The sequence below is a fragment of the Hemitrygon akajei genome, chromosome 20, assembly GCF_048418815.1.
Source record: "Hemitrygon akajei chromosome 20, sHemAka1.3, whole genome shotgun sequence".
NCBI classification, from domain to species: domain Eukaryota; kingdom Metazoa; phylum Chordata; class Chondrichthyes; order Myliobatiformes; family Dasyatidae; genus Hemitrygon; species Hemitrygon akajei.
The window spans coordinates 53,880,188-53,893,831 of record NC_133143.1 but is presented as its reverse complement, the minus strand read 5'-3'; the positions used below and the strand labels follow the sequence as shown (position 1 = coordinate 53,893,831).

General features: G+C 38.5%; 1 protein-coding gene across 8 annotated transcripts in view; it reads left to right on the top strand.

Annotated features, from left to right (window-relative positions):
• Positions 1-13,644, top strand: part of LOC140713799 (triple functional domain protein) — a 329,694-nt gene that overhangs the window by 294,294 nt on the left and 21,756 nt on the right. For 2 of the 8 annotated variants that reach the window (XM_073024337.1, XM_073024336.1), the window contains exons 49-52: positions 1,053-1,300; positions 3,190-3,328; positions 4,001-4,060; positions 6,688-6,715. In XM_073024337.1, coding sequence (XP_072880438.1) covers positions 1,053-1,300; positions 3,190-3,328; positions 4,001-4,060; positions 6,688-6,715 — 475 coding nt within the window. Of the gene's footprint in view, positions 1-1,052; positions 1,301-3,189; positions 3,329-4,000; positions 4,061-6,687; positions 6,716-13,644 lie in introns of those variants that run through there. The other 6 variants (XM_073024339.1, XM_073024338.1, XM_073024341.1 and 3 more) reach the window with 4 other exon arrangements.

Genomic DNA, 13,644 nt, shown 5'->3' with positions numbered 1-13,644 from the left:
ACTTGTGTTGCTCTAACTTTAATAATGGCTACTCTTCACACTCACAGGTTGTTTGATTTTTGTGTAGGTAAGTGTTATTATTGTGAAGAGTCTCCTGAACAGCTCACCTGCTTTCTAAATATTGAGAAAGGAAATCCATACAAATCAGTAAGGTCACAGCTTTGTTCTGTTCTTTGTGCTGAGTTAGTTGTTTGTAACTGGAGAAGGGTTTGACTTCACCATCTCTGGTTAAGAGAAGGGGAAGAAAGCCAGTGTACCTAGTGATAATTCTTTAAAAATAAATCCAGACAGCAAGTCAGGACAGAATTGGATTCAGCTGTGACACCCCTCTAACAGCTAAATGTAGGCTCAAACATGAAGGCTTGCCACTTGTACTCAAGTAACAAAGGTGTTTACTCCCTCTGAAACCATACCTCAACAAAGAATTGACTTTTCAAATGAAAAAAGGGAATCGAGAATATTGGTGGAAAAGTAAGTGAAATAATTAGTCTCTTTCAAAATAAACAGGGAAGTTCCAACACATCTTCTTTGGAGTATTAATTTAATGCCATTCAATTCTGGGGAATATCAAACCTGCAAAAAGTCCATACTTAATAATTTTTCATAATGTTCTCATCTTTGCTAAAGTTGCACAGTTATGCCTCAATTAATGTTAAGGAGCAGACCACAATTACACTAGAAAGGCAGGTCAGAAATCTAATTACAGCTCCAGCCCAAAAGTAATCTTTATATTAGAAGCATTCCTCATGTACGAGAATCAAAAACACATTTTCCAATGTCTTGTGGCCATTTTAAATATTTCACTTGTTAGTTTGTTGTGTTTATTTATGTAAATCTTAATAAAACAAGATTATTTATTACATTTTTTTGAAGCATTGGAAGCCTATAAAATCAGGTTCATTTTAAGGCCTTTTTAAATTAGTGGTGATGGGAGGGACGGCAGCTTATTTGTCAGATTAAAGTAGTACATTACCAATTTGTGCATTATGTTTGTGTGAATTGCTTGAGAAACACATTTTATTTCTCCAACCTTGTCTTTTCCTCCCTTGTAGAGTGAAAGTAGCAGCAGCAGTAATATCTCCACCATGCTGGTAACGCATGATTACACCGCCGTGAAAGAGGATGAGATCAATGTCTGCCAGGGCGAGGTAGTACAGATCCTGGCCAGCAACCAACAGAACATGTTTTTGGTGTTTCGGGCAGCTACTGACCAGTGCCCTGCAGCTGAGGGATGGATTCCTGGCTATGTACTAGGTCACACAACCAATATAATCCCAGACAACCCTGAAGGAACATTAAAGTTAGTCTGTTTTCTTTATAGTTTGGTTGTGTAACTCGCAATTGTCGATCTCTCAGGTGATGTTTTACAACTCTATCTGCAAATGCGCAAAGAATCTTTATATCTATTGGAAAGTCAGTGAATCTGCTTTGATTTTCCCAATTTTCTCTTTCCCGAGGTATGGATGCTAGCAGCTTTCTGGTACGTGATGCAAGTGGCTGCACTTTATGCAGGAGTCCAGTACTGAAGAGTGGGGAGGGAAGGAGCAGAAGAATTTTTAAGATAACACACCCACACAGTTTCTACTGGTGATCACCAGATTGTAATCAGAATGAGGGGTTGAATATTTTCTTACTCATTCCTAGTTCTGGAGCATTGAGGCTAAATGAATTGTACTCACTAAAATTAACCTCTTTAGCACAAGTTGGGGATTGAATTCAGAACTTTCCTGGCCCCTTTGCCTATATCTGGCACTACATTTACCTGCTGAGTGGCATGGTAGCCATTATTATGGAAGACACATATTTATAAAGTTCCTTTCCAACAGTTTTATATGGGCTGAATTGATTTCCACAATGTATCATAAGCTCCAAGACCAAATGCAATTGCTGACATCAAGCTACTAATTTCAGTCACAGGTAGCTATTATTCTGCTGTGCTTTGAATGTAGATTACTTTTGATATTTGCTAGTGATTGGCCATAAATTATTGATATTCTAGGAACTCTATGAAACTATACTTGTGTGACAGACACAGGTTTACTGTACTTAGGAGTAGACAAGGGAGTCTTCAGTTACCTTAGTACTTGTTACAGGAGTGTGCAAAAGTCTTAGGCACACGTCTATCGTTAAGGTGCCTAAAATATTTGCACAGTGCTGTACGTTGGTTAAAATAGGAAGGTGGTTGGGAAACAGAAATAAGACTACTTAGTTTTGTATTAGCTCAGTAGTATTGTGCTATTTGGTAACTGGATAGACATAACTATAGTGTATTAGGCACACATACAATGTATATGTGCCTAAGAATTTTGCACAATACTATATATCAACAGCTTAGGCTCTCAGCGGCAGGGAAATAAGACAAGTTTCTTTAATCTCCATATTTTTGTCATTTCTGTTTTGACATATCTGAGAGCTACATGGAAATACATTCAGTGGCCATTTTATTAGGTACAAGATTGGAAACCAGTGTTGTCTTCTGCTGCTTTAATCCATCCACTTCAAGGTTGACGCGTTGTACATTCACAGATGCTCTTCTGTAAACCACTGTTGTAACACGTGGTTACAATCGCCGTCTTGTCAGCTTGAACCAGTCTAGCCGTTATCTTCAGACCTCTCTCGTAAACAAGGTGCTTTCACCCACAAAACTGCTACTCACTGGATGTTTTTCGTTTTTCGCACCATCCTCTGTAAACTGAGAACTGTTGAGCACGAAAATCCAGGAGATCAACAGTTTCTGAGATACTCAAACCACCCTGTGTGGCACCAACAATAATTCCATGGTCAAAGTCACTTGGATTACATTTCTTCCCCATTCTGTTGCTTGGTCTGAACAACGACTGAACCTCTTGACCATGTCTGCGTACTTTTGTGCAGAGTTGCTGCCACATGATTAGCTGATTAGATATTTGCATTTATGAGCAGATGTACCTAATAAAGTGGCCACTGAGTGTTTTTCTTTTTCTCCCCACCCCAGTGGTCTCCCGTGATAGGTTGATTCTGTGGGGAAAAGATATTCCTTTGCAGTACATTGCTGCTCTGATATTCCACATCGAAAGTTAAACGTAATTAGAAATTATAGCGTGCATTTTAAATGCCCTGATTATCGTGGAGTTGTATTTAAAATTTAAGTTTCTAAAATGAAATGTGTTCTTCCTCCTGCCCTCTCTCTGGTTTGAAATATGACATTAGAAAGTCAACATCTTGGCACACTGCACTCCGTTTAAGAAAGAAAAGTGAAAAGAAGGATAAGGATAGCAAGAAAGAAGGAAAGCTAGAGAATGGTTTCAGAAAGTCTCGAGAAGGGTTACCCAATAAGGTATCAGTTAAGGTAAGTATAAGTAAAATATTATTTTGGAAATTCTTCACAGTGGTGTTTCAGTCCTCTTTGCAACCATAATCTTTTGAAGTTAAATGGAAAAATGGTGAAGTTACACTCCGAAGTGTTCATTTGATAATTATATCTTTAATAAATGAAGTTATTATTGTCTTGCAAATAAGGGAAGCTAATTCAGTACTAATTCCCATTAATCAGTATTAGCTTGTGACTCACCATAGTGTGCACACATTCACAAATCGTGTTTGGGAACTAAAGGAACTCTGCTGAATGAGTGGGTGTGCAGAATAATTAAGCACACATAATTGCAGTATGACTAAGCTTCATTTTCCCCACTAACTGCATATTTCTTCCAGTTAAGTTGTGTAAAAGCAGCTGTGCAGGATCCTTGCAGTTAAAGTAAGCAGACAACCTTCCTTTTAGTGAAGGCCACCTATTCATTCACTGCCTAGCATAATCCTGACCAGGACCAGGACCAAACATTACAGTAACCTATGCCATTGTTCACAAAGAAATTTGAATTCTGCATGACTTGTTTGCTGAATGGCTGAAATATTTCAATTTTTTCTGATGTTATTGATCATTTATATTTTGAAATCTTTTAAGTGTTGGCTACCTGTAAAGCTGATTCAGAACAATGGTAAATCTTTTTTTTATTATTTGCAGAATGCAACCCATACACCTCGATCTTCTCAAAGAAATTGTCTCCAGAAATTCACAGGAAATGTATGCATAAAATAGAAAAATAATATAATGTAGCTTATGACTGCAAAGCTAATACTTAGGCTTCTAAAATTTCAAGCCTCTAAAATGTGTTTTTTTTTACTGGAATATGGAATATTTGGAACATGTTCCAAATATAACTTCAGGCACTATCTATGCCACATTTTTGGTTACAATAAACTATACTGCTTTCTGTTCAGTTTCCCCAAGTTTTGGATAAACTAGGTCACAACCATCTTCTATGTCCAGTAAATAGGCCTGTCAGTGTCATCCCTCCTTGCAGGAATCTATGCAGTCAGAACTACGACAAATAATTTCATTTTTCTCCCCATCCAGTGAACTTACAACTGGATTTGGCTTTCCACTTGATATCAGTTTAGGGATAATACCATAAACTCAGTGCAGATGGGATAAACAAATATGCACCAAAAAGTGCTAAGCACAGCTGCATACCTATAATAGATAAATTCTGTAAAATGAACATCTATCTGGTTAATTGATAATTTTATTGGCAATCAGTAATTAAAGTGTTGAGCCAATTAAATGCTTATGAACAGTAGTGCTTCATGTAAACTGTACAATGTGAGTCCACTGGGGAAGTTGAAGGCCTGCAAGTCCATGAGTCCTTGGAGACTTTCTTCAGTGGACTCATGGCCTTCTGTATGCATGGGTGGATGGGAGGGAGGTAAGGGGCTTATTTTGCTGCTGTTGCGAGTGTTGTTCTGTGAACACATTGGGCATATAATGTTGGCAGTAAAAAATGCGGTGATACTTGCACGCTACCCCAGCACATCTGAAGATTGTATTGGTTGTTAATGCAAAGGATGCATTTCACTGTATGTTTTGATATACTTGTGATAAATAAATTAAACTGAAAAAGGATTTAGTGCTTTCCCAGTGCATATGACAAATAAGCTCTTCTCTGCTTCCAGTCAGGTACAGCTATCAATTTTAACCGACATTTCAATGACAAACTTTGCCATCTTCATCAGTGATGATGCCTGGGCATGTCTCATCTGGTGGTATATATATCCCCATCGTCCGTCCCTCCTGATTGGTTAGTCCTTGTCCAATCAGGTTTCCGCTATCCCACCTTGTTTATAAACAAATTCCAGCTCTTACTTAGTGTGAGACCTTAGTCTTCGTTAAAATTCTTTTTCTATAGTTTTATTTCAATGACTTCCTTCACCAGGCGGTTCAAAAAGCCATTGGTACAGAACAATAGTTTTGTGCTGTCAAAGTCAATACGATGGCCTTTGCAAATGCAATGTTTCACTACTGCCGATTCCTCTGGCTACACGTCCTGTGCTCTTTGATGTGGATCTCCACCATACACCCCATCTGGCCGATATATGCTGCTCCGCATTCACATGGAATCCTGTAAATGGCTTTTTTTGACCGCCTGTGAAGGAAGCCATTGAAATAGAACTAGAGAAAAAGGATTTTTAACAAAGACAAAGGTCTCACTCCGGAATTCAATGGCAAACAATGTGGAGTATCGAAAACCTGATTGGATGAGGACTAATCAGGAGGGATGGATGATGGGGGTATACATATCACCGGATTAGACATGCCTAGGGCATCATCCCTGATGAAGTTATCATTGAACTATCGGTTAAAGTCAAAATTAATCTCAATCTACAATTAACTGTTGAAATAACAAATAATTATTGCAAAGTATCACAGTAAAGTTTTACCCTAAAACCTTGGGAAAGCGTTATGTCTTTCCTTTGTTATGGTATGAATGCCACTTTAGGGTAATAGAAATAAATAGCAATTATGTTGCTTATCACACTACTGATTAGAGAAGGCACAGGTTATACACATGTATATTTAAATAAATGAATCCAAATCTGATCACCAGCTTCACTTTGCAGTTTTACATTTATAAAACCTATACAGAATTTAGGTTTCTTTCTGCCACTGAAAGATGTAAAATTCTCTAAATGTGACAATTCAGAATTACGAAAAGGCCTATTTTCCATTGCCAATGCAAATTTTACTGGTTGCCAATCAGATCATTGACAATTAACCATGTGGGTGCATTTCTTAGGAAACTTATCTATTAGAAGTATGCAGGTATGTTAAGAGCTTTTACTTAAAACATTAACATTGAATAATACATTGCAAAATGCAGGGTAAGTAATTTAAATGAAACTCGTTACTCAGAGCGGCAGTAGGGTGGAACTTACTACTCTGCGGATGAGTATAAGTAATGGTATTACTGCATTTAAAGTGTAATCTAGGTATCTCCAAAATGGAGATATTACCTGAAGGTAGTGTAATTAGGGTGGATGGAAATTTGAGAATAAATGAACACTGACATGAACCTAACAGTGCTGATAATTCTATTGAATACTTATTTACTAACAAAAAGTTTGTTAATTAAGAATGTTTCCCTTTGGACTAATGAATAAATTTAAAATATTTTGCTTAAAATTAATGTTACTGTTAACATAGCATATAGATGCTGGCCATAAGAATAGTTTTCCGGACATCAATGAAAATTGCTCAAAAGAGAGATGCTACTAATTCATAAAACATATACATATAAAATCTTGGAACAAAGACAAATAGCATTATGAATGAAATGTTCAATTAATTATCAAGTAATTATTTCTTTCTTTCAGCTCCTGAATCCTAATTATATTTATGATGGTAAGTTATTGTAAAAACCTCACATTTCACAAAGTGTTTTTATTTTATGTTATTGAGAGTTCATTGAGATTAAAATTCATAGAGAAATATGTCATAAACATAAAATAGCGTAGACAGAGGCCCTTCTGATCTGCAGAAAAGCAAACCACTTAAATGTTCTTTTTTACTCTTTTGCCAAACCCATGCATTTTTTCATACCCAGTTGAAGGCCTCTGTTGAATCCATATCTATTAATCAGGAAGTGTATTCTTATTACTTAATGCTAAATGAGTAATGCCCGGGTTACTCGTGTCTTCACTGTTTCTATCTACTTATTAACACCTTACCCATTTTAGTATATCTGAGCCCTTCATAACCTTAAAACCTTGTCAAATATCCTCTCAGAATTCTCCTGTCAGAAAACAGTCCAGCTTTTCCACTCTGTCCATATAGCTGTAATCTCTCATCTTTTTGAAATGTTCCTGAGTACCTCCTCTGTACTCTTTCTAAAGCTTTCACAGTCTTCATGGAAGTAAGTGCCTCATATTTTCTAAATATTCTTGATACGACCAAACAATAATACTGGTTTAGCATAATTTCCAGGCGTCCATGCTATCCTTGTTCAAAGACTAGGATTTTAAAAGGGACTAAGGCTGTAATTAATTTAAAACCTGATGAAGTGTGAAGATATATGTATTTGCATTCTTAATAAGACTCTCAATGTAGTGTTTCGTGCAAAGTGTTATTAAGCTTTCAATTTTGGCTAAATCTGATGAAGTGAGACAGAATTCTATTGAAAACTTGGCAATCTATTAATGGGAAAAGAATTTTAGATAAATGAAAGGCATTCATAGAAAGAAGTAAATAATAATCCTAAAGGGACAAGAGCTCTGCTTGCCAGAAAAAAAAAGCCCTTCATTTCCAAAGAATTGGAAACAAAACAAGTGTGTGCAAAACGGCAAAATGCAACACAAATCCTGACTATTTGAGAACACACATAGAACTTAAAAAGTTGCAAAAAATATAGTAAAAACAACAGAGAATTTTAAAAGTGGCATAAAAGTGTTGAGTTTTTTTAATTGCATCTGCTGGTCAGGAGAAGCTGGGCAATTTAAAAGCAATTAATAGTGATATTAGAACTGAAAGTAATTAAATTGTGGCTATGTTGAATTACTTGCTAGAGCATTTAAAATGGGAATTGGTTTATGGTTACATACATCCTTTGATATGAACAATGAACCAGGCTGCATCACTGCCTGGTTCGGAAATTGTACCATCTCGGATCGCAAGACCCTGCAGCGGATAGTGAGGTCAGCCGAGAAGATCATTGGGGTCTCTCTTCCCACACGCTGCATCCGCAAAGGAAACAGCATTATGAAGGACCCCATGCACCCGTCATACAATCTCTTCTCCCTCCTGCCGTCTGGGAAAAGGCTCCGAAGCATTCGGGCTCTTACGACCAGACTATATAACAGTTTCTTCCCCTAAGCTATCAGACTCCTCAATACTCGAAGCCTGGACTGACACCTTGCCCTACTGTCCTGTTTATTATTTATTGTAATGCCGGTACTGTTTTTGTGCACTTTATGCAGTCCAGTGTAGGTCTGTAGTCTAGTATAGCTTTCTCTGTTTTTTTTATTACGTAGTTTAGTCTAGTTTTTTGTACTGTGTCATGTAAACCATGGTCCTGAAAAACGTTGTCTCATTTTTACTATGCACTGTACCAGCAGTTATGGTCGAAATGACAATAAAAGTTGACTTGACTTGACTTGACTTGATTTTGCGGCTGTGAGTAGGATGTATAAGAATAAATTAAGTTGCATTTTGAATTATTTATGTTTGCAGTAAAGATTTTAATTACTTAGGCATTTTGTGTTTTATGTGAGTATTATTTTTTACATATTTTAAATAAGTCATTTAATTTTTAATCACTATTTTATAGGGGTTTAAACATTATGGCTTTGACAGATGGCACAAACGTGGCTATTAGGCACGTGTGTAGTTTATGATGACTTTGTATTGCTCAGCCTTGATGACCCAGTTATGTCAGGAAAACCCTGGTGCCTTGCTTGGGTCTTACCAGTAGGATCCAGAAGGCTTTCATCCAGCAAGTTCCTGTGCATGAAAGCACGGAAGGCTAGAATAGGGAAAAGACGTACTGCATCTCAATTTTGAGCTACACTGAGTAAAATAAAACCTGTAAACTATCAGTGACTACTACTTAATGACCAGTTAGTTTTCATCAGATTTTAAAAGTATTAAGCAAATATGTTGCAATTTCTATTATGATCCTGCATTTGTTGTTCTGCTCTTTAAAAAAGGCCAAGGACAAACCAGGAAATGATACAAAAGTTAGCCTGACATGTTTTGGGAAAATACTGCAGTCTTTAATTAATGATAGAGTAGCCTTTAATTACTTCAGTTATTCAGAGTGAAGATAGAAATATAAACTGGTGCATGTCTGTTTATCTCACAAATACTTAGAAGAAACGTAATAATCTTCTTACAGAAGACAGCTGACGAAATGTGAATTTATGCGGAATAGCCGACTAACAGGAGAAAGGCTGGGCTAATGAGCAGTTTTGACAGGACATGACAGGTTATGAGCTATGTGGTTCTATGAGGAGGTCACATCTATTGAACATAATCATAGCTGATTTTAATAATGGAATAGAAAATTGCAATCTATACTTACTGATGACATAAAGATAGGCAGTATTATAAATGTAAAATTGCAAATATTGAACTGGAGCATACTGATGGCTGGCCAGTGGGACAAGTGGCACACTGCCACATGACAGCTGCATTGTAAGCAAGCAGGCAATGTTTCTGATCTCTGACTGCTCCTGGACTCATTATTAATTTGTATGGGGTTCTAGGCCTTCATTTAAAGGTTAAATTTGGGTATTTTAAAATTTACTTTCCTTATTTCATTTCTGTTCATGTTATTAATTAAATGAGACGTACCATGTGATTTTAAATAAGACAGTCTTTATATCCAGCTGCTTCCAAATGTCTCTGTTAACCAGAGGTGGGGTTTCAGCAATCTGACCCATTAATCAGTTAAACAGATGAGCATATCTAGCAAAATTATGGTGAACGAAAAGGCAAGCTCAATTAAATCCTTCCTCTAGTATTGCCACCTGAACGGCACACTGTATTCCTGGTGCAGTCTCACCAATGACATATTCTCCATGAGTACACTCTAATGCAAAGTTGGAACATGCTGTTCCAGCTCTTGTATTCAGTGCACCTTCTGATGAAAGCAAGTATGCCATATGCCACCTAAGTTGCCACTTTATATATTTGCACCACTTGGACTTTCTGTTCTACAGTACTCCCTAGGGCTTTACTATTTAATGTATAAGACCTGCTGTGGTTTAACTTCCCAAAAAGCATTACTTTGCACTTGTCTGAGTTAAATTTCATCTCTCTCATTCCTCTGCCCACTCTCCCAGATGACCTACTATAGGTAGCACAGTAACCTTAGGCATCCTTCTTCACTGTCCCCCACACCACTAATTTAGTGTCATTTGCAAGCACACTAATCACGCCACCAATATTACAGGTAGTCCCCGAGTTACGAACGTCCGACTTACGAACAACTCCTACTTACGAACCGAGGAAGGAGAACACCGTCTGCCATTTTAAGTCAGATCGTGACGCCTTCCACCATTTTAATTGTTGCTGTTGACACTATGTTGAGTGTGTAACTTTGTATTTGGCTTAAATTTTTCTTAGCAAAATTCACCCTGACCCCCTCCTCCCCACTTCTGGTCGGCTGGTGGTGCAGTGAGATCAGCGCCGGGCCCGAGAACAGAGGTTCCCGAGTTCGATCCAGTGACAGACTGCTCCCGAGCGTGCCGGGTTGATGTCGAGCTCACAGCTCAACCTCGTAAAAAAAAAAACACTGCCACCTCCAGTTTAAATTGCCACGCGGAATATTGAGGAGGATCAAATACCCAAACCCAGCACAGCCCCCACTTGTCCCATTTAACCTGACTCAGTGCGGTGAACTTTAGGACCCGGGGAATTCAGTGCGGTGGTCGTAGGACCCAGTGGAGCTCAGGAACCAGCGGAGCTCGGGACCTGCCGCCCGCAGTGTTTCTGTTCCATTGACAGGAAGCAATCACGATTGAAAATAAAGTGGAAATAATAAAGGGTTTGGAAAGAGGTGAAACGCTATCAGTCATTGGAAAAAGCATTAGGCTACAGTCAGTCAACGATCGGAACAATTTTAAAGGATAAAATGAGAATAATGGTGCATGTGAAAGGCCCTGCCCCGATGAAAGCTACAATTATTACTAAGCAACGCAGTGGTTTAATTATTAGAATACATGTGTTTCTTAAGTGTTTTATATTCATAGAAATGTAAACTATATACTATATACTAAGACAAACGTCTGACTAACTGACACTAAATAATACCGGATGTACTTGTTCCAACTTACGTACAAATCCGACTTAAAGACGGACTCAGGAACAGAACTCGTTTATAATCCGGGGACTGCCTGTATCCATAATACCATAAGACAAAGGAGCAGAATTAAGCCATTAAGCCCATCGAGTCTGCTCTGCCATTTCATCATGGCTGATCTAATTACTCTCTCAACTCCATTTTTCTGCCTTCTCCCCATAACCTTTCATGCCCTAATGAAGAACCTAGTAACCTCTGTGTGAAATACACCCAATGACCAGCTGCCTGTGGCAACAGGCTCCACAGATTCCCCACTCTCTGGCTAAAGAAATGCCTCCTCATCTCCGTTCTAATTGGTTGCCCTCTATTCTGAGCCTGTGCCCTCTGGTCCTAGGCTCCCCCACTATAGGAAACATCCTCTCCATATCTGCTTTACCTTGGCCTTTCAACATTCAATAGGTTTCAATGAGATACAACCCTCCCCCTCTCACATTCTTCTAAATTCCAACATATGCAGGCCCAAGCCATTTTACATACGATAACCCTTTCATTTCCACAATCATTCTCGTGTACCTGCTCCGAACCCGCTCCAAAGTAACCAAATCCGTTATTAGATAGGGGCCCAAGACTGCTCACAATAGTCCCAAGTTAACTACAAAGCCATCAATTACGCCATCCAAATTATTGACATATAACATAAAAAGAAGCAGTCCCAACACCGACCTCTGCGGAACACCACTAGTCATTGCCAGTCACCCAGAAAAGACTCCCTCTACACGCACAAGAAAATCTGCAGATGCTAGAAATCCAAGCAACACACTCACAGTGCTGGAGGAACTCAGCAGGCCAGGCAGTATCTATGGAAAAGAGTAAACAGTTGATGTTAAAGGTCGAGACCTTTCATCAGGACTGGAAAAAAAGATGAGGTCAGAACAAGAAGGTAGGGGGAGGGGTGAAGTAAAGAGCTATGAAGTTGATTGGTGCATCCCCAAGTGGGCTGAACCACAAGCTGCTCTAAACAGCTATCTTGTACACATTTTACAAATTCTCTCTCTTGGGATCCAGCACCAACTTTACTTACAATCTACCTACGTATTGAAATCCCCCATGACTATTCTAACATTGCCCTTTTGACATGCCTTTTCTATCTCTCGTTGTAATTTGTACCACACATCCTGGCTTCTGTTTGGAGGGCTGTATAAACCCTCCCCAACAGCTCTGGCAAACCTGCCTACAAAGATATTGGTCCCTCTCTGCTTGGGAGAATTCTCCCGTCCCATGATCCTTTCCCTTCTCCAGCTCTGTATCACTTTCGCCAATCACCTTTCCAGCTCTTAGCTTCATCCCACCCCCTCCGGTCTTCTCCTATCATTTCGCATTTCCCCCTCCCCCCACTACTTTCAAATCTCTTAGTACCCGTCTCTTCAGTTAGTCCTGATGAAGGGTCTCGGCCCGAAACATCGACAGTACTTCTTCCTATAGATGCTGCCTGGCCGGCTGTGTTCCACCAGCAGTTTGTGTGTGTTGTTTGAATTTCCAGCATCTGCAGATTTCCTCGTGTTTGCCAAGAACAATCGTGGTCATGGAAAGACTATGACTGCCCTCGTATACGACATGACGCATAATGAGCAATGATTATTAATAAGTTTATTTTTGTCACATGCTGAGATACAGTGAAAAGTGTGTTTGCTTGCCATGCAGACGGATCATGTATACATAAATACAATCGAGGTAGTACAAAAGAAAAATAATAACAGAATGTAAAGCAAAATATTACAGTTAAAGAGTAAGACAAATACATTGCAAAGGCCTATATGATGTGGACTGAGAGATCAAGAGCTTATCATACAAGAGGTCCAGTACTCTTACAACAGTGGGATAGAAGCTGTTCCTGAGACTGGTGGTATGTGTTCTCAAGCTTTTATATCTTTTACCCAATGAAAGAGGGGAGAAGGTGGGTGGGGTCTTTGATTATGTTGGCTCCTTTCCTGAGGCAGTAGGGAGTGTGGACAGAATTAAAAGAGAAGAGACTGGTTTTCGTGATAGACTGGGCTGCGTTCACTAATATGCTGCTATGCTCATATAAGAGAAGCCTTCAATAAGAATATTACCATAAATGCAGAGCCTTCAATTTTCATACAGATTAGGCAAGTCAAATTGGCAAAATTAGTTTGATTGATGAGATCACTGAGTGCATTTTGAACAGTTCTCTTGAAAAATATGTCATGGAATTAACCTGGCAACAGGCTACTTTAAACATTGTCATCTATAATTGGATGTGGCTAATTAGCAATCTCACAGTTAAGGATCCTCTAGAGAACCTATAGCTTGAAAGGAATATAACTCAGTTGGAAGATGGAGTCTTGAATATTTATAAGGCTAATTAGAGTGCAAAAATGACTAAAGTGAATTGGGAAATTAGAATTATTTGCCACAAGATAACAATATTTAAACAAATAGTTCATTACTTCAATCACTATATATTCCATTCAGAAATAAAATTAATACAGGGCAAGTGATTCATCTGTGCCTA